The sequence below is a fragment of the Bos grunniens genome, chromosome 2, assembly GCF_055505025.1.
Source record: "Bos grunniens cultivar Pamir isolate PY7600 chromosome 2, Bosgru_T2T1.0, whole genome shotgun sequence".
NCBI classification, from domain to species: Eukaryota; Metazoa; Chordata; class Mammalia; order Artiodactyla; family Bovidae; genus Bos; species Bos grunniens.
The window spans coordinates 45,482,147-45,504,677 of NC_141166.1; the positions used below are offsets into that span (position 1 = coordinate 45,482,147).

The window sequence follows — 22,531 nt, forward strand, 5'->3', positions numbered from 1 at the left end:
AGACAGCATATTAAAAAGCAGACATTACTTTGTCAACAAAGGTCTGTCTAGTCAAGGTTATGGCTTTTCCAGCAGTCATGTATGGATGTGAGAGTTAAGACTATAAAGAAAACTGAGCGCCGAAGAATTGATGCTTTTGAACTGTGGTGTTGGAGAAGACTCTTGAGAGTCCCTTGGACTGCAAGGAGATCCAATCAGTCCATCCTAAAGGAAATCAGTCCTAGTTGTTCATTGGAAAGACTGATGTTGAAGCTGAAACGCCAATATTTTGGCCACCTGATGGGAAGAGCTGACTCATTTGAAAAGACCCTAATGTTGGGAAAGATTGAAGGCATAAGAAGGGGACGACAGAGGATGAGATGGTTGGATGGCATCACCAACTTAATGGACATGAGTTTGGGTAAACTGCGGGAGTCGGTGATGGATAGGGAGGCCTGGTCTGCTATGGTTCATGGAGTTGTAAAGAGTCAGACACGACTGAGCAACTGAACTGAATATACAATAGAATATGACAAAGGAATTTAAACATTTGATACAAAATGTCAAGGAAGACAGTAATTAAGAAATAAGGCACAAAATCTTGTTTGAAGGCATAAAGTAAACAAATAGCACAATAACAGAAATGTTACTTTCAATGTAAATGGATTAAAGTTTCCAATCAAAGACAAAGATTGGCAGAATTGACACAAACACATGATCCAACTATATATTACCTACTTGAGGTCCAAGGAAACAAACAGGTTGAAAGTGAAAGCAGAGAAAAAGATACTCCATGCAAAGAATAACTCAAAGAGAGCAGAGGTTGACCTATGAATATCAGATACAACATGCTTTAAGTCAAAAAAAGGTTACAAGAGACAAGGACATTATATACTTTAAAAAGCATAATATAATAAAGGTATATATAACATTATATATGTAACAAGGGGCTTCCCTGCTGGCTCAGTGAGTAAAGAATCCTCCTGCAATGCAGGAAACACAGGGGACATGGTTTGATCCCTGAGTCAGGAAGATTTCCTGGAAAAGGAAATGGCAACCTGCTTCAGTATTCTTGCCTGGAAAACGTCATGGACAGAGAAGCCTGGTGGGCTACAGTTCAGAGAGTCACAAAGAGTCAGACACCACGTAGCATGCAGGCACAGGCAATATAACAAAGGTATAATACTAGCAAGAAGATACAACAATTATAAATATTTACATATCTAATGAGAGGCCATCAAAATATATGAAGTAAATACTGACAGAACTGAAGAGAGAAATATATTTCTCCCATAATAGCTGGAGAATTCAATATCTCCTCCACAATAATGAATAAAACCAACTAGACAAAAGATAAGTAAAGAAACAGAGGATTTAATTAACACAGTAAACCACAGATCTAACAAACATACACAGATCACTCTAGCTAATAACAATAGAACATTCTTCACAAGTGCACTTGGAACATTTTACAGGATAGACACTATGTTAGGTTACAAATTAAGTCTCAACAGATTTAAAATGGCAGATATCATACAAAGCATCTTCTCTAACCACAACAGGATGAAGCTAAAATCAAAATGAAAACTGAAAAATTCTCAAAACTGTGGAAATTAACCAAAAGACTTTTAAACAATCAATGGATCGAAGAAGACACCAAGAGGGAAATTAGAAAATACTTGAGATAAATGAAAAGAAAAATACGACTTATGAAAGCCTATGAGAGGTAGTGAAAGTGGTGAAAGGGAAAATGTTATAGGTATTAAGTGCTTACACTAAAGAAAAGAAACCAACTACTCAATTGCCTAACTTAAGGAATCAAGAAGAGAGAACAAACTAAACCCAAAGCTAGCAGAAAGACGAAACAATAAAGATCGGAGCAGAGACCAAAAAATTCTTAAAAACAGAGAAAATTAATGAAACAAAAATTAGTTCTTTAAAGATATTAACAAATCTTTAGCAAGACAGACAAAGGAAAAAAAAAAGACAGATTATGAAAAGAAAGTGTGGACATTACTCCTGATTCGGTTCAATTCAGTTAAGTCGCTCAGTAGTGTCTGACTCTTTGCGACCCCATGGATTGCAGCATGCCACGCATTTCTGTCCATCGTCAACTCCCAGAGTTTACTCAAACTCATATCCATTGAATCTGTGATGCCATCCAACCATCCCATCTTCTGTCATCCCCTTCTCTTATTGCCTTCAATCTTTCCCAGCATCAGGGTCTTTTCAAATGAGCCAGCTCTTCGCATCAGGTGGCCAAACTATTGCAGTTTCAGCTTCAACATCAGTCTGTCCAATGAACATTCAGGACTGATTTCCCTTAGGATGGACAGGTTGGATCTCCTTACTGTCCGAGGGACTCTCAAGAGTTTTCTCCAACACCACAGTTCAAAAGCATCAATTCTTCGGCGCTCAGGTTTTTTTATACTCCAATTCTCACATCCATACATGACTACTGAAAAAACCGTAACCTTGACTAGACAGACCTTTGTTGACAAAGTAAGGTGTCTGCTTTTTAATATGCTGTCTAGGTTGGTCATAACTTTTCTTCCAACTGTAGTGATTTTGGAGCCCAAAAAAATAAAGTCTGCCACTGTTTCCACTGTTTCTCCATCTATTTGTCATGAAGTGATGGGACCAGATGCCATGATCTTAGTTTTCTGAATGTTGAGCTTTAAGCCAACTTTTTCACTCTCCTCTTTCACTTTCATCAAGAGGCTTTTTAGTTCCTCTTCACTTTCTGCCAGAAGGGTGGTGTCGTCTGCATATCTGAGGTTTTTGATATTTCTCCTGGCAATCTTGATTCCAGCTTGTGCTTCATCCAGCCCAGCATTTCTCATGATGTATTCTGCATATAAGTTAAAAAAGCAGGGTGACAATATACAGCCTTGACATACTCCTTTTCCTATTTGGAACCAGTCTGTTGTTTCAGGTCCAGTTCTAACAGTTGCTTCCTGACCTGCATTCAGATTTCTCAAGAGGCAGGTCAGGTGGTCTGGTATTCCCATCTCTTTAAGAATTTTCCACAGTTTATTGTGATCCACACAGTCAAAGGCTTTGGCATAGTCAATAAAGCAGAAATAGATGTTTTTCTGGAACTCTCTTGCTTTTCTTGGATTTCCATGATATTGAATGGTTTGTCTTGGAAACAAACAGAGATCATTCTGTCGTTTTTGAGACAGCATCCAAGTACTGCATTTCGGACTCTTTTGTTGACCATGATGGCTACTCCATTTCTTCTAAGGGATTCTTGCCCACAGTAGTAGATATAATGGTCATCTGAGTTAAATTCACCCATTCCAGTCCATTTTTGCTCGCTGATTCCTAGAATGTCGACATTCACTCTTGCCATCTCCTGTTTGATCACTTCCAATTTGCCTTGATTCATGGACCTAACATTCCAGGTTCCTATGTAATATTGTTCTTTACAGCATCGGACCTTGTTTCCATCACCAGTCCCATCCACAACTGGGTACTTTTTTGCTTTGGCTCCATCTCTTCATTTTTTCTGGAGCTATTTCTCCACTGATCTCCAGTAGCATACTGGGCACCTAACGACCTGGGGAGTTCATCTTTCAGTGTCCTATCTTTTTGCCTTTTCATACTGTTCATGGGGTTCTCAAGGCAGGAATACTGAAGTGGTTTGCCATTACCTTCTCCAATTGGGATTCCCTGGTGGCTCAGATGGTAAAGCATCTGCTTCTGCAATGCGGGAGACCTGGGTTTGATCCCTGGTTCAGGAAGATCCCCTGGAGAAGGAAATGGTAACCCACTCCAGTACTCTTGCCTAGAAAATTCCATGGATGGAGGAGTCTGGTGGGCTACAGTCCATGGGGTTGCAAAGAGTTGGACGTGACTGATTAAAGAAATAAAAAGATATACAGTACTGATTATAAAGAAATAAAAATAATTATTACAGTATTATGAAGGACTGTACAACAGATTTAATAACATAGATGAAATGGAGAAATTCCTAGAAACACAAAACCTCCCAAGACTAAACCGTGATGAAATAAATAATCTGAACAGATCTTTGACTAATAAGGATACTGAATCAGCAGTCAAAACTCTCTCAACAAAGCAGCCCTAGACCTGATATTTTCACTGGCAAATTCTACAAAACATTTAAAGAAGAACTGATGCCAATCCTTCTCAACGTCTTTCCAAAAAGTGAAGAAGAAACACTTTATAAATCATTATATGATACCAGTATTACCATGATACCAAATCAGACAAGAGATTCCGAGGAAACTACAGACCAAAATCCTTATAAACATTAATGCAAAGAACTTCAACAAAATTCCAGTAAGGAGAATTCAACAGCATATTAAAAGGATTACATACCATGACTAAGTGGAATTCATTCCTGAAATGAAAGGATGGTTCAACATATGAAACCTGACCAATGTAATATGCTTCATCAACAGAATAAAGGGAAAAAAATCCACCTGATCATCTCAATTAAAAAGCATTTTAACTGCACAAAAAGCATTTGAGAAAATTCAACAATCTTTCCTGAGAACAACACTCTGCAAATTAGGAATAAAAGGAAACTGTCTCGACTTAATAAAATCTATATATAATTTCACAGCAAATATCAGACTAACGGTAAAAGACTAAAAGTTCTTCCTCTAAGAACAAGAAGACAGATTTTAAGAAGCATATGATGTTCCTAACCCAATGGCTCTCAAATTTTTATATGCAGATTAACATGGAATAGGTGAAAATCAGAATGCATGAGCTCTTTTAGATCCGAATTTCCATACATAAGGCTCAAACTCTGCATTTCTAGTAAGCTTCCCAATTGTTATTTATACACACCAAATTTAAGTACCATAGACCCAATCATCTATAAATCTGGAAATATAAGCTATGGAATAATTATACTTTCTTTGGTTAAATTATAAAATGAAAGACTAGAAAAATACATTTTCAAATCGCAATGCACAGTATAAAAATGTGTATGTACATGTTTACAGGTGAGGACCATAGAGAAAATACTAGTGCAAGAAATTCTTAAGTAACAACTCTTGTCGTTGTCTTAACTCTAAAGCACTTATTCTTTAATCTTGGCTGAATCTCTCTACGTAGGTATACTAAAAGGCTTTCCAATATAATAACAAACTACAAATCTACTTCAAAAGCTGCACTCATCCTTAAGAACTCCACATGAACAACAAACATCATTAATAACCAATAAATGCATTATTAGTTTGCTATTAACCACATGAACAACAAACATCATTAATAACCAATAAATACATTATTAGTTTGCTATTAATTATTTAAAACAGAAATTATTTGCACCAGATACCTGCAAAGAATAATGAAGAACTTGACAAGCAAAATTGACAAGGCTTGCTGTTCTTCCTCTAACCCATCAGCCATTTTCTGAACACACTGTAGAAGCTGGATCCTCAGAACCTGCAGAATATTATCAGGAAGCAGAGATATTCCAGGAGGCACATCATCCACCCTACAATAGAAAGGGAACAAAATAAGAAGTGTGTTTAAATACAGGATGAAAATCTCTGGCACTTTAAAGGAACTACATTTTCAGTTCAAGTCCTAAAGAAGCTCCTCTAGATCCCATATTCTGTGCCTCCTCTCTGCAAGGTACCACCAAATGATTAGTGATATTTTAGAAGACTGTTAGAGCAGAGTGATTAGTAACACTTCAGAGGAGGCTTACTGAAAAGAGAGAAAAAGATGCTATTTAGTATTCTCAACTGTGCTACTTTTAAAGAACATACTTAAAATATATTAGTTCACCTTCTATTACTTAGAAATAAAATATGTGTCTATACCAATTCAAAAAGAAACAGTAACTAGCAAATAAAAAAGAAGTACCCATAACTAGTTTAATCTGTTAACTGCTTCACTAAATAAACAATATTCACCTACCTAAAGGTTCCCTAAGCCATCTGATCAGAAGAGGGAGAGAAGATAACTAGCAAGAGGAAAGGAGAAAGAGATGAATGTAGAACTCCAAGCACAAACATCAATAGAAGACTCTTTTCAAGTGATATATCAATATTTTGTGACAAGCGGTTTCTGTGTAAAACTATTTGATTCTACAGGGCAAAAACCAACACGAGATATAAGTGACTCCTTACATGTGCCTCTCACATTAAAATCCCCTAGATTCAGTGTCAGAAGCCTGAATGCTAAATTCCACCTTTGTAACATAAAGCATTCATTTAATCTCATCTCTGAAACTGTAATATCTCTATGAAACTGTAATATCAGATATCTGTCCTATTTCACTGGGCTCTGAAACCAAGTAGTCAATGTGCATTTTCCACTTTAAAATAGGTGAAGAACTCTAAAAATGTAATGCATTTTAAATACACATTTCTAAAGCCTAAGAATCTTTTCATAAGTCATTATACTAATTTTCCTATCTCTATTAGGAAAATGCTCAAATCATAAAGAAGCACTGTGAAGAACTTATATGATTAAATGACAATTATACTTTATAATGGTCTCTTTTTCAGATAATGCTTAACATGAAGTATTAGTACTATTTTTACATTGAGTAAAAGGCATTCATTGTAGATAGAAAAATCTGAAGCACCTCAGCAGCAGTCACATAAATAACACATGATAAATATTAGCCTCTTCCTGAACCACCCTACAATATAAATTAATAAAGTGTTTTATAAAATAAATACAAATCACAAAGCAGACCACCAAGGTTGCCTAATTCTACAACTGTGTTATAGAATATGCTTCGTTTTAGTCTGGGCATCATTTCACTTGCAACTTTGGATTCTTTAATTCTCTCTTATTTACAGATGGCAAAACAAACACTCATTTTTATATTTAACTTTTTCTGAAAAGCTAAAAAAGGTGATTAGAAAAAACAGAGCAACTTCAAAATAACAAATATTTAAATAAAACTGATTTTCAAGACTAAGCAAAACTATTCCTCCTCACTTTTCCAAAAATGTAAGTCAGCAAGAAAGACGACATCAGATTTCCCAATATTTCATTCTAGTTATTTAAAACTAGTTCCTTTTGTCCTTAGTTGTCCCTTTTTCTATTTACATATGTTTTTATTTTCCTAGGCAGAAAACAATATCAGCTTCTAAAAGAGTAATCTTTTTTCTTAACTGACGCTCATAAAATTAGAACATGGTTTATAATCCAAGTTGGAATTTTTGGCCTAATGTGATAAAGATTTCAGAGTTTAGAAGTATGTTCCCACCTCTAAGACTTTCTTGCCAAAATTCTAAGCTCCTTTTGCTGAAATTTCCCAAACTCCAGAAATCTTTTCCACTCCTCTGTTCGCCTACTCAATGTCTCCTGTAAACAGCTGCCAATTGTTCTAACACAGGAAAAAGTCCAGCTTAAATTTCAAGGCTTTGTAATCTGGTAAAAGCAACTCTTGCTTTGTATTATGAATTCTCTAACATGGAAATTTTATAAAGTCAGTATACTTTAAATGAGGATTATCTGTGAGCTGCTTTAAGATGACAACTAGTTTTATACATCTGACATATACTATTCACTTGAAAAATGGAAAATTTACTACTAGCAAAATCTAAATCCATATTCTGACAAAGATATGAAAAATAATTTTAAATAAACTAAATCGCAAGTAAAAACACTATTGGCATTCTTCATCTTACTTTAAATGTAGTGGCAATATAACTCTACGTACTGTTTTTAGAAATAACCTCTGAAGAAAGGAGACATTTACAACAGATGGATGATAACAAGTGCATCTCACAAAACACCAAGCATTCAAAGGCCAAAATCCTGATTCCATAAAAACTCTTACATTCATGATTTAAAGTGAGCTGTAAGTTTTGATAACAAAAGCACTTCTAAGTATAAATGGTGGTTCATTTCCCTGGTGGCTCAGATGGTAAAGAATCTGCTTGCAATGAAGGAGACCCAGGTTCGATCCCTGGGTTGGGAGGATCTCATGGAGAAAGAAATAGCAACTCACTCCAGTATTCTTGCCTGGAATATCCCATGGACAGAGGAGCCTGGCAGGCTACAGTCCATGGGGTCTTAAAGGGTTGGACACAACTGAGTAACTGAGCATGCATGCATGCATGTAATATAAACTAAAAGAATACTCTTTTATGAGTAGGAATCAATAATACATAATCTTATTTTGAGTTAAAATTTAATACTGATTTTTCAGCCTTTATAAACTTGTAACAAATAATCTAATGGGGAAGAACTCTGAAATTGCATTTATAAACAGTAAAGCACTTGCGCTTTTTGGGCATAACCACATCATTTCTTAAGTTCAATGCTTTGGTCCAAAAACTCAAATGATTTTCTTTCTCTGAATTATTAAATCACCTCTTAATGGGGCTTTTTGCCTTCAATCTCAACCCTTCCCAATCCAACCTCCATAAAAACACCTAAATGACTTAAAAAAAAACTTGATCATGATACTCTTACACAAAAAATTCCTTACTAGAGTCTTGTATCTTCCATAACAAAAAATCAAAGTCGATGAGGAGTACATTCACGGCATTTCATGATCTGGCTCCAATTTGATTCTCCAAATTCAACTCACCTGGGCCACACTCTCAGTGCCTACCTCTCTCTACCCCAAACTGCAAACATTTTCCTTCCTGAAGATTTTTAATTTTCCAGATTCTCTTTTTTTCGGGGGAATGTGAGGATTGCACAGCAGGTCATGCAGGATCTTTGTTCCCTGGAAACTAAGGATCACAACTCCACCACCTTCAGTGGAAGCATGGGGCCTTAACCACTGAACCACCAGCCTGCTCACTCACGTCTAACTCTTTGCAACCCCGTGGACTGTAGCCCGACAGGCTCTTCTATCCATGGAATTTTCCAGACAAGAATACTGGAGTCCAGGGGATCTTCCAACCTGGGTATGGAACTCCATCTCCTGCAGCTGCTGCATTGGCAGGCGGCTTATTTACCACTGCGCTACCTGGGAAGCTAGGACCACCAGGAAAGTCTCAATTCTCCAGATAATCTTTTTCATCATCAACCACCAGCCATTTCTCCCCTCCCCTCTAAATACATCTCTACAAACTGACTTCCTTTTGTGGCTAAAAGTATCTCCTCATTGCTCCAGCTTTTAACCACAGCCAACCTAACCTCTCCTGCCTAACAAGGATTAGGTCCACAAGATGACTTGAGACACAATACAAAGTTTATCAAGGAAGTGGGCCTGGGAACTGTGAGACTATGGAAATGGTGGCAGGCAGAAGAATGGGAGAAAATATTTGTACTTTCACTTATACATTTCTCCAAGATTTTAGTTTTTCCCCTATGTTATGATTTTCAAATCCAGTTTTTAAAAATCTGAAAACTTGACCTACTTCAAGGTGTTTTCCAGGGCCCTACTATAGGCCAGGAAAAATAAGTTTCAACTACAATGCCTGTCATATAGCAGAGAAATTTTAGGCAAATGAATGGAGTGACACACAGTGGACCCTTAGATAGTTTCAAAAAAGGGGCTGGGCATATCTGAATGACTCACCCCCCAACTTTCTGAGAGGGGAGAGGAAGTACAGACTAAGGTCGATCGAACAGTCAATGATGTAATAAGACCCAACAAAACTCTGGAAAACCAAAGCTCAAAAAGCTTCCTTCTTTGAACACATTGATGCTCAGGGAGAGCAACACAGCCTGACTTCACAGGGAGACAGCAAAAAGCCCTGCATCCAGGCCCTCCCAGACCCTAGCCCTGTTCCTATGTGTATCCTTCATAATAATACAGTAATCCTAAATACAGGACTTTCAGTGAGATTTCTAAGTCACTGTAGCAAACTTACTGAACGTGAGGGAGTCATGACAACCTCCAAATGTGTAGCCCGTTGGTCAGAAGTGTCAAGGTCTCCCTGCTGCTGCTGCTAAGTCACTTCAGTCGTGTCCGACTCTGTGCAACCCCATAGACGGCCACCCAACAGGCTCCCCTGTCCCTGGGATTCTCCAGGCAAGAACACTGGAGTGGTTTGCCATTTCCTTCTCTAATGCATGAAAGTGAAAAGTGGAAGTGAAGTCACTCAGTCGTGTCCGACTCTGTACTACCCCATGGACTGCAGCCCACCAGGCTCCTCCATCCATGGGATTTTCCAGACAAGAGTACAGGAGTGGGGTGCCATCGCCTTCTCCGTAGACTTGCTAATAATGACTGAAGTGAGGACAGTCTCTCAGAGGAATTTGCCCTTAACTCGTGGCATATAGCACTAATTCTGGGTAATATCAGAACTGAAACGAACTGCAGGACACTCGGTTGCCAGTGCCTTAACAAAGCAAAGAAGAGGCAGCAAGAAAGATGACTGTGATCAATCAGAAATGTCTGCTAGGAAAGCAGGGTTATGCAGGAGGGGCATGTGTGTCGTATAATTGCCATCCTTTTAATATGTCATCAATGAGGTTTTTATGACAAGAATTAACAAATTCACCCAAGGGTAGGAAACCAAGTGTTTCTACATACCTGGTAGGCAGCTTTTCAAAGTCAACATCTAAGAATTGTTCATAGCTAGAAACAAAACTGTCCAACCACAGCTTCAGGTAATCTGGATCTTTCTGAAATAAGAAAATCATCGTAAGATTAAGTATGTCAGGAGTCTTTTTTAAAAAAGGTTTTAACTCCTATTGAGCACATATAAACTGATAATCTAAAGAAGTAATAATATGAAATCTCTAAATGATACTCAGGAAGACATAGGAGCTGTTTTAAAATGTGTATTTAAGTATAATGATCCCATGTGACTCACACAAAGAGCTACGGTCTTAACAATACTCTGTTAGATTCTACACAAGTTGCCCTCTCCATCACCCTGTACTGTACTGGCTTCCTGACTGTTACTGGGACAAGCCAGACATGTTCCCATCTGAGGCCTTTGCAATGGCTGTTTTCTCTATCTAGAACACTCTTCTCCCAGATAGCTGAATGGCTAACCCCTGCATCTTCTTCAAGTCATTCTTTAAATGGCTTATTCTCAATGAAGCCAAATTTTACTACCCTTTCTTAAAATCAGAAGCCTTCTGACCATGTTTTCCTAAAATTACAAGCCTTACAAGTCAACATTTACCTTATACGCTATTCTGTTGACCCACTTCATGGTGCTTTCTCACCTTCCCCCATACTCTAGAATTTATTCATTACCTGTCAGTGCCCCTAGACTGTGGACTTCACAATCATAGGGCCTATCTAAAGGCTCACCACAAGTGACTCTTCTGTTTACCAACGGATACCAAGTGCCTGAAACAGTTCCTGGCACTCAACAAATACTTACCCAATGAATTAATGAAAAATATAAAAAACATAAATAAAATAAAATTGGAGATGGGTCATTAACCTAAACATAAAAACTAAAAGATCTTCTAAAAGAAAATATAGGAGAATACCTTTGCAACTTTGGGGCACATAAAGATCTTTCAGCTTGAACACAAAAATCACAAACCAAAAAAAGAAAAAAATAATAATTGTTCTTATTCAAAATTTAAAACTTTTATTTATTAGAACACACCATTAAGAAAAGGAGAAGGCAAGCCATATATCAGCTGAAAATATTCTCAGTACATACATGTGACAAAAGACTTGTACCAAGAATATAAAAAGAACTCTGATGAATCAATATAAAAAGGACAACTCAATTTAAATACGGGCAAAAGGTTCAGATGTTTCACAAAAGAGAATACACAAATGGCCAAGTAGCATGCAAAAACATTTACAATATCACTAGTTATCCAGGGAAATGCAAATTAAAATGAAATGGAATACCATCACACACCCACTAAAAAGGTTAAAATTTAAAAGACTGTCCAAATCAAGTATTGGTAAAAATGTGGAATAACTGGAACTCACATTTCTGGTGGGAGTATAAAATGGTACAATCACTTGGAAAACAGTTTAGCAGTTTCTTTTAAACATAAATTTACCACATGGCCCAGTCATTCCTCTCAAGAGAAAAGCAGAAACAAAAACAAAAAACACTTGTACCAAAATGTTCATAGAAGATTTATTTTTAATAATCCTAAGCTGGAAATAAACCAAAATTCCATCAACAGGTTAATTAATAAATTGTGGTATAGTCACACAATGGAATGCTAGCTTACAATAACAATGAATAAACCACTGATATGACAACAGTTAGAAATTTCAAAAACATGCTGAGCAACATGCCAGGCATTAAAGCATATTGAAACTGTGATTTCAATTATAAAAGTTCTAGAGCAGCCTATGGTGACAGAAATTAGATCACTGACTGTCTTTCAGAGGACTGACTACAAAAGGGCATGGAGGAAATCTTCCCAGGTAATAGAAATTTTCTATTTGTTTTATTAGGCAGCAGTTACACAAATGTTTGCTGCACCAAAACTCATCAAATTTGACACTTAAAATCTGTGCATTTTGTGGTAAGTTATATCTCAAAGATGATTTGGAAAAAACCATGATTCCTCATAAATTCTTTTAAATATAAATTGCATCATTAAAAATGGTGCTCAAAATGTTTCCTTCATGTTCTTAACACTTTTTTACTCCAGTCAATTTAAACATGACCCTCAGGAGTTTTATTTATCATTTGTTAGGCACTGCTCTTGGATAACAAGAACTCAAGTAATTTATTTCCCTAAAATAAAAGCATTACACACAAATGAGAATTCCTAAAAGAATGTTCCCAGAATATGCAGACAGCTGACCTTTTGTGTATTTGTTTTTTCTATTAATACACTGTTCCAAAATCAGATCATAAATTGTTATAATCCACATCATCACTGAGAAGATGGAAATACTTCAGAAAAAGAACTACCTCTTGTGAGAAATCTTCTCAAGGATTTCATTACTTGTTTTTTTTCATTTCCAATCAGCACATCATCCATTCATTCAAACATTCAGGATAAGACTCCAGAAATACAAGTAGCTGGAGTCTGCCTCTATTAAGAAGTTCTTTCTTAACAGAGCAGTTTTAATAAACCGTGTAAAAGTTCAACACAGAACAGCTCATAATGCCATAAAGAATTAATGTATTTCTCCTTATAGATTATTTAGAAACTCTACAGTATCTAGTTCAAAGTCTGAAAGTCAGGGCTATCAAGTGTTTGCTAAGTACAGAGTTCTCTTAGGAAGTGAACAACTAACTATAAGGAAAGAAATGGTATTTAAACCTGGAAATGTTTTACTTAGTAAGAAGTGAAGCGGTTACAATCTTTTCAGATTTTGCAATGTACCAAGTACTATTGTTGTCATTTAGTCACTAAGTTGTATTCAGCTCTCTGCTACCCCATTCACTGTATCCCGCCAGGCTCCTCTATCCATAGGATTCCCAAGCAAATACTAGAGTGGGTGGTCCTTTCCTTCTCCAACAGAACCTGAGTCTCCTGCATTGGCAAGCAGCTTCTTTACCACTGACCAACCAGGGAAACCCACCAAAAGACTGTCCAAGTACTACATCAGCTATTTTAAAAATATACATTATCCCATTTACTCCTTACAACCACTGAGAGAGGGTTTCATTTTTCTCATTTTACAGGTTAGAAAAGCAAAGTTCTAAGGATATATAACTTATCCATGGTCATACAGCTAGTCATTGATAGTGCAGGGATTAAAATGCAAAGATATATGAATCCAACTGTGTCCTCTCCACTACACTACACTATTTTTGAATTGTGAGCAGGAATAAAATGGAGCTTTGGCTTTGTGAGCAAAAAGAGGAAAAGAGGAACTGAGTCAGGATCAGTACATTCAGGTCCATAAACAATTTTAACACATATAAAAGCCACATCCGACACAGCCTGAGAAAACCCTTAAAATGATCTATACTGAACTGCCAAAGGTCATAAAAGGAAAAAAGTCCACACATCCAGAAACAATATTAATTAAATCTCAAGCTTAGGCATTTTCATGGTTATGAGAGTGTGGTACAATAAAATAACACAGTAGGGTCTATCTACCCAGTTGCACAATATTTATTAACACAAAACACAAATGTATTAAGTACTGCAGAAGCACTGAGGTCAAATTAAATGGACACTAATCCCCGCTCTGCACTTTCTTGAACAAGTCACTCTACGTATGCACAAGTTTCTTCTGTAAAAATGAAGATAATCATAGCACCTTTCTTTACAGGGTTGTGAAAATGAAATAACCTAGTAAGTGTCAACGGCTTAGAACAATGCCTAGCACATAGTATAGGCTAAGTATAGTTATTTTTATAACCTATTATGTGCCTAAATTAGGTAACACTCCCAAACAAGAATGTTCTAAGCTACCCATACGCATACTTAAATATTTCATGATCCCCAGTGCCACATGATCTTAATTGTATTCTTTTCCTTTCACATCCGTTTGCATTTACTATCTGTGTGACTGTGAGCAGGTAACTTCATTTCTCTGATCTGTTCTGGATTTATAAAATGAAGATAATACTCTCTTTATAGCACTGTTGAAAGCACCGAATGAGATAATACATATAAGGCATTTGGCAATACCTGACATTTAGCAAATGCTCAAAACATGTCAGCTACCATTATTAAGACACAGATTCTGCTATCAAGTTGGTCATGATCCAATGTCATAAAATAAGCAATTATAAAATAACTGAGAATCAAGTTTATTGATTTTATACTCAAATATCCATCCAATCATCTGCCATTAAAATAATTGTTCATTTTGGACTGTTATGTAGATCCCCACAGGTCTCTGTAGTTTCAATTTCTCCCAGTGGACACACAGCTACTAACGGGATTTGTTCAATTTAAATATAATCTTCTCTTCTGCTCAAATACATTCAAAGGCTCCTCATTACCAGAGGATGACATCTAAACACTTAGAGAGGTACTGTCCAATGCAGTGACCACTAGCTGAATGTGATGACTTAAATTACATTCAAGCATGAGAAATTTTTACTTTTTCATAACATCCACTCCACTGCTGGGAAGCTTTAGTAGTAATAGGATTATGAGAGCCATGTACTTTCACCAAGTTCTTATGGGATAGGGTTACAGGTAAGAATAGAGGGAACACCTTCCTTTCTCCACATAACAATAGTTGGGTTTTAACATTCTTTCAAGCCCTGATGGCTCAGTGGTTAAAGAATCCACGAACAATGAAGGAGACATGGGTTCAATCCCTGGATGAGGAAAGTCCCCTGGAGAAGGATATGGCATCCAACTCCAGTATTCTTGCTTGGAAAATCCCATCAACAGAGAAGCCTGGCAGGTTATAGTCCATGGGGTGCAAAGAGTCGGACATGACTGAGCACAAGCACACACATATATTCTTTTAAGTTTTATAAACTTTTAGATACACACATATATTTCACCTATATTCCCGTCCTCTAATGAATTACTTTTAAGCAAATCCAGACATCATATTTCAACCACAAATACTTCAATACATAACCATAAAATACATCTTTTAAAATATGACAATACTATCAATCTGAAAAAATTAATAGCCCTTTAACACCCATTGATGTTCAGATTTTCCTGACTTGCTCAGAAATGCCTTTCTTAACTGTCTGATAAAGTCAGGACCCAAAGAAAGTCCATATATTGCAATTTGTTGGTATATGTTTTAAGTCTTTTTAAACCTATGGGTTTCTATTACACTTCTTTTTTGTCTAATTTATTTGCTGAAGACACTATGCCATTTGTGATTTAATATTTCTCACATTAGAGATTTTGCTGACTGTCATTTAACATGTTTCTCAGTCCTCTGTATTTTCTGTGAAGTAGTAAATCTAGAGATTGTCAGATTTAGGGGTTTTCTGGCAAAAAATACAACACAGGTATGTTATATATGTCCTTCAGAAGATATATATCTAGTTATCTCTTCTGTGATGTTGGAACTACTGATTATCTTTTCCTAGATTCAGTATTTTATTATGAGTAATTTCTATAATAAACCTTATAATTCCCCTATGATATCACCAGGACTACTAGAAAGATTTGCAGAATGAAGAGCTATTATTGATTTACTTTCAATCTCACTTGCTGCTGCTGCTGCTAAGTCGCTTCAGTCGTGTCCGACTCTGTGCGACCCCACTGACGGCAGCCCACCAGGCTCTGCTGTTCCTGGGATTCTCCAGGCAAGAACACTGGAGTGGGTTGCCATTTCCTTCTCCAATGCATGAAAGTGAAAAGTGAAAGTGAAGTCGCTTAGTCATGTCCGACTCTTAGCGACCCCATGGACTGAAGCCCACAAGGCTCCTCGTCCATGGGATTTTCCAGGCAAGAATACTGCAGTGGGGTGCCATTGCCTTCTCCGATCTCACTTCCAGATTCTTAATTAAAATTATATCCAGATACAGATTGTGTTTATGCTACTCATGCCAAGGTGTTAAATAATGGATAATTTTTTATTAAAGTTAATCATTCCTTAATGTTTGTTGATCTTCTTACTTATGCACACCTCCCTGAAAAACTGAAAAATAAACATAATAAAGTTCATAATTTTACATAAAAAAAAAAACACCTTATAATTTCCTTCACTCTACTTTGGGCTTATTTTATTCTTTCATTGTCTTCTTGAAATGGAAAATTTATCTATAATATTAATGTATTCCTGCATAACAAATTAAATTTAGGAGCTTGAACAACAAGTATTATCTCAGATTTTTAGGGCCAAGAATTGAAAAACAGCTTAGCTGGGTGGTTCTGGCTCAGCATTTCTCCCAAACCTGTGATGAAGATAGAAACCAGAGTGCAATCACACCAAAGACTGACTGGCTGGAGAAGCTACTTTCAACTTCACTCAGGTGGTGGTTGGCCAGGTTTCGGTTGTTCACATAGGGTTCTACACAGGGCTACTTATAACACAGCAGCTTGTTTCCCAGAGAGCAAATGATACAGGGAAAAAGAGAGCAACTGAGATGGAAACAGTAGAAAAAACAGTGTCTTTTCTAATTTCAGAAACGATATACCATCACTTTTGCCAAATTCTACGCATTGGGATAGAGTAACATGGAAACTTACACTACCATATATAAAGTAGACAGCCAATGGGAATTTGCTGTATCACTCGGAACTGAAACAGGGGCTCTGTAACAATGACGAGGGGTGGGATGGGACAGAGATGTGAGGGAGGTTCGAGAGGGAGGGGACATATGTATACCTATGGCTGATTCATGCTGATGTTTGACAGAAAACAACACACTTCTGTAAAGCAATTATCCTTCAATTAAAAAATAAATAAATTAACAACAACAAAAAATTCTACACATCATAGACAAACCAATACAATGTAGGAGGACTGTAAAAGGGCACGCATATGACAAGGTGGGATCTTGAAGGCTTGGCTACCACAAATGACTAGTTCATTTCATTTTAGCTTTTTTCTCTAACACATTTATAGCCACAAATTTTCCCAGGTAATGCTGTAGGTACTTCCCAAAAGGATCTAAATGTGTAATTTTATCATTCAGTTCTCCCCCACAAAAATTCCAATTTTCCTTTATTTCTTATTCTTTAATCAAACCTTTGTTTTAAACTGTATGACTTTTTAAAAAATACTTTTGCAATTTGTTCCTTAGCTGCATTTCTCCCTTAACTACATTCTCATTAGAAAACATATTCTATTATTTCAATAATCTGAAATTTGATGAAACTTGCTTTAAGTTCTGTCATATCATCATTTTTGTAAATATGTGTACTTGAAAGGAATGTATGGGTATAATGTTCTACGTAAGTCCCTTTTAATTTGTCAACTCTACTGTTTCAATCCCTGGTAGATCAGACAGTAAAGAATCTGCCTGTAATGCGGGAGACCAAGGATCAATCCCTGGGTCGGGAAGATCCCCTGGAGAAGGAAATGGCAACCCACCTCAGTATTCTTGCCAGAATTCCACAGAGGAGCCAGGTGGGCTACAGTCCATGGGATCCCAAAAAGTTGGACAAGACTGAGCAACTAACATAAAACATACATTGTTTAAGTCTTCAGTATCTTCACTGATTTTTTTTTTTCTGGTCTGTTCATTCTATCAATTACTGAGAAAAATATGTTTTTAAAAACTACTAACCTATGTTAAGTTAAAAAAAACCTATCATGACTGTCATATGTTTATTCCTCTCTAGTGCTGTCAATGCTTGTTTTAGAGACTATGTTATGAGGTGCACATGAATTTAAAATTGTTGCAGTTTCCTGTGCTTCCCTGGTGGCTCAGCGGAAAAGAATCCACCTGCAATGCGGGAGATGCAAGACATGCAGGTTCAATCCCTGGGTCAAGAAGATGTCCTGGAGAAGGAAATGGCAACCCACTCTAGTATTCTTGCTTCCCTGGTGGCTTAGACAGTAAAGATTCAGCCCGCCTAATGCATACATATGTTTTCTAGAAAAATGGTACTGACGAATTTATTTACAGTGCAGCAATGGAGAAACAAACATAGACTTGTGGACATGGGGAGAGGGGAGGAGAGGGTGAGATGTATGGAAAGAGTAACATGGAAACTTACATTACCATATGTAAAATAGATAGCCAACAGGAATTTGCTATATGGCTCAGGAAACTCAAATAGGGGCTCTGTATCAACCTAGAGGGGTGGGATGGGAGGGAGATGGGAGAGAGGTTCAAAAGGGAGGGGATATATGTATGTATACCTATGGCTGATTTATGTTGAGGTTTGACAGAAAACAAAATTCTGTAAAGCAATTATCCTTCAATTAAAAAATCAATAAATTTTAAAAAACACAAAGAATTTGCCTGCAATGTGGGAGACCCAGGTTCAATCCCTGGGTAGGAAAATCCCCTGGAGGAGGGAATGGCAACCCACTCCAGTATTCTTGCCCAGAGAATCCTGTGGACAGAGGATCCTGGTGGGTTATAGTCCATGGGGTCGCAAAGAGTCAGACACAACTGAGGGACTTAACACTTCCACTTTTTCACTTTTCAGTATTCTTGCCTGGGAAACCCTATGGACAGATGAGCCAGGCAGGCTACAGTCCATGGGGTCCCAAAAGAGTCCAATACGACTTAGCAACTAAACAACAATAGTACCAAGAATTGTTATATTTTCTTGATGAATTGAACTGTTTTTGTTTTGCTGAAAATGGCTTTATTTCACTTTCCTCTTTGAAGAAACGTCACTTGGTTGGAAATTCTACATTAGTCTTTCCTTTAAAGATATCAATCCATTGTCCTCTCCTCACAATCATTATTATTGAAAAATCAGGTGTTAACTTGTAATCCCTTTGAAGACAGTTCTTTTTTCCTCTGGTAGCTTTTAAGCTTTCTTTCTTTTGCTTTGGTTTTCTGCAGAACCACTAGGGTTTCACTATGATGTATATTGGTATGGAATTTGCTTTAATCGTTCTCTGTGGGTTTCACTAGACTTTCATCAATCCTGGAAAGCTCTCACCTGCAATCTCTTCAAATACTAACATTCATTTCATGCTTTCTTTACTCTTCTTTTGAGACCAATTAAATATGTGTCAAATCTTCTCATATTATTATTCAGTCTTCCATATTTTCCAACTCCTTGACTTTCTAGGATATATTCTAAAAGAATTCTTGTGATCTTCATTCCAACTCTCTAATTCTCTTCAGCTATCTAAACTCATATCCTTTTTATTGGTCTTTATCAATATTGGGATCTTCTTTTCTATTTCTAGACATTCATTTTTAAAAGTGCTAGGTCACTTGTATACTATATTTCTCTGATTCTAAAACATAATTTTTTATACTTTGGCATCTTTGAAATCAAAATGCATCTTACAGTTGCTCTCAGGAAGGCTGCTGTTATGACATAATTGTCATAGCCTGTGCAACCCTAGTCACAGGTGTTCACGCTGATCTTCTTTCACTAGATGTATGTGCATGGTTGATACTCCAACATCAACTGCTGCTGATGTTGAGATTAACTGCTGTTCAAAATATCTTCAAAAAATTATACTAAATTAGGTAGCAAAATGGAGCTATTCAGTAGAGATATGCACAAAAACAGAGCAGCAGGGTACAACATGACATTAATGATGCAAATCTATATTAAGATCACTTTTCCTTTGTACTTTTGGTCATGCCTTGTGTGTCTGGAATATCCTCTGTGACTATTAAAATACTAGGGCTTCCCTCATAGCTCAGTTGGTAAAGAATCCGCCCCCAAAGCAGGAGATCCTGGTTTAATTCCCGGGTCAAGAAGATCTGCCGGAGAAGAGACAGGCTACCCACTCTAGTATTCTAGGGCTTCCCTTGTGGCTCAGCTGGTAAAGAATCAGCTGCCTGCAATGTGGGAGACCTGGGTTCAGTCCCTGGGTTGGGAAGATTCCCTGGAGAAGGGAAAGGCTACTCACTCTAGTATTCTGGCCTGGAGAATTCCATGGACTGTATAGTCCATGGGGTCATACAGAGTTGGACACAACTGAGCAAACTTCACTAGCAGTTTCAATATCAAACCTTGATCAAATACTACCTCTTCAACTAAGCGATCACTGATGACTTCATTCATCTTCCTTAGATCTCACAATCTACAATCTAAGAGGAAAACTGACTCCAACTGGAAAAGCATGACTTCAGATGAAGTCACAGTCAATCAAACAGATGAAAGATACAAAATTTTGATGGAAATTCTGATAAAAAGCCAGTTACATCCAGGAAAGATTTGGAAGCCATTTTAGCACAAACAAAAGAAGCTATATTCTAAAAGAGGCCTGTGCATAAAAATAAGCTAGAATATACCAACCCCTCAGTTCAGTTGCTCAGATGTGTCGGACTCTTTGCAACCCCATAGACTGCAGCACGCCAGGCATCCCTGTCCATCATCAATTCCCGGAGTTTACTCAAACTCATGTTCACTGAGTTGATGATGCCATCCAACCATCTCATTCTCTGTCATCCCCTTCTCCTCCCGCTCTCAATCTTTCCCAGCATCAGAGTGTTTTCAAATGAGTCAGTTCTTTGCATCAAGTGGCCAAAGTACTAGAGCTTCAGCTTCAGCATCAGTCCTTCCAATGAATATTCAGGACTGATTTCTTTTAGGATGGACTGGTTGGATTTCCTTGCTGTCCAAGGGACTCTCAACAGTCTTCTGCAACACCACAGTTCAAAGGCATCAATTCTTTGGCACTCAGCTTTTTTTATACTCCAACTCTCATATGCATACATGACTACTGGAAAAACCATAGCTTTGACTAGACAGACCTTTGTTGGCAAAGTAACATCTCTGTTTTTTAATATTCTGTCTAGGTTGGTTATAACTTTTCTTCCAAGGTGTAAGCGTCTTTTTATTTCACGGCTGCAGTCACCATTTGCAGTGATTTTCAGTTCAGTTGCTCAGTCGTGTGAAGCCATTTTAGCACAAACAAAAGAAGCTATATTCTAAAAGAGGCCTGTGCATAAAAAATAAGCTAGAATATACCAACCCCTCAGTTCAGTTGCTAAGACGTGTCGGACTCTTTGCGACACCATGAATCGCAGCACGCCAGGCCTCCCTGTCTATCATCAACTCCCGGAGTTCACTCAAACTCATGTCCATCGAGTCAGTGATGCCATCCAGCCATCTCATCCTCTGTCGTCCCCTTCTCCTGCCCCCAATACCTCCCAGCATCAGGGTCTTTTCCAATGAGTCAACACTTCGCATGAGGTGGCCAAAGGATTGGACTTTCAGCTTCAGCATCAGTCCCTCCAAAGAACACCCAGGACTGATCTCCTTTAGGATGGACTGGCTGGATCTCCTTACAGTCCAAAGGACTCTCAAAAGTCTTCTCCAACACCACAGTTCAAAAGCATCAATTCTTTGGCACTCAGCTTTGTTCACAGTCCAACTGTCACATCCATACATGACCACTGGAAAAACCATAGCCTTGACTAGATGGTCCTTTGTTGGCAAAGTAATGTCTCTGCTTTTGAATATGCTATCTAGGTTGGTCATAACTTTCCTTCCAAGGAGTAAGCATCTTTTAATTGCATGGCTGCAATCACCACCTGCAGTGATTTCAGAGCCCCAAAAAATAAAGTCTGACACTGTTTCCACTGTTTCCCCATCTATCTGACATGAAGAGATGGGACCAGATGCCATGATCTTTGTTTTCTGAATGTTGAGCTTTAAGCCAACTTTTTCACTCTCTTCTTTCATGTTCATCAAGAGGCTCTTTAGTTCCTCTTCACTTTCTGCCATAAGGGCGGTGTCATCTGCATATCTGAGTTTATTGATATTTCTCCTGGCAATCTTGATTCCAGCTTGTGCTTCATCCAGCTCAGCATTTCTCATGATGTACGCTGCATATAAGTTAATTAAGTTGGGTGATAATATACAGCCTTGACGTACTCCTTTACAGATTTGAAACCAGTCTGTTGTTCCATGTCCAGTTCTAACTGTTGCATCCTGACCTGCATACAGATTTCTCAAGAGGCAGGTCAGGTGGTCTAGTATTCCCATCTCTTTACCCCGAGTGAGAAAGATGTAAATTTTTACTTTAGATATTTCTTAGATTTTAAGTAACTATTCATTTGTGTGTGCATGCTCAGTCATGTCCAACTCTTTGCAACCCCATGAACTATTGCCCACCAGTTTCTCTGTCGTGGAATTTTCCAGGCAAGAATATTGAAGTAGGTTTCCATTTCCTCCTCCAGCGGATCTTTCCAATCCAGGATCGAACCAG

The 22,531-nt window shown here is 37.6% G+C and overlaps 1 protein-coding gene across 12 annotated transcripts in view; it reads right to left on the reverse strand.

Annotated features, from left to right (window-relative positions):
• Positions 1-22,531, reverse strand: part of NBEAL1 (neurobeachin like 1) — a 164,493-nt gene that overhangs the window by 130,782 nt on the left and 11,180 nt on the right. For all 12 annotated transcript variants that reach the window (XR_015143586.1, XM_086345219.1, XM_086345186.1 and 9 more), the window contains 2 exons: positions 10,427-10,518; positions 5,297-5,458 (listed from right to left, as the gene is read on the reverse strand). Coding sequence is in view for 11 of the 12 variants with exons in the window: in XM_086345219.1 (XP_086201345.1) it covers positions 5,297-5,458; positions 10,427-10,518 (254 nt within the window). In the remaining variant the exon portion in view is untranslated. The remainder of the gene's footprint in view (positions 1-5,296; positions 5,459-10,426; positions 10,519-22,531) is intronic.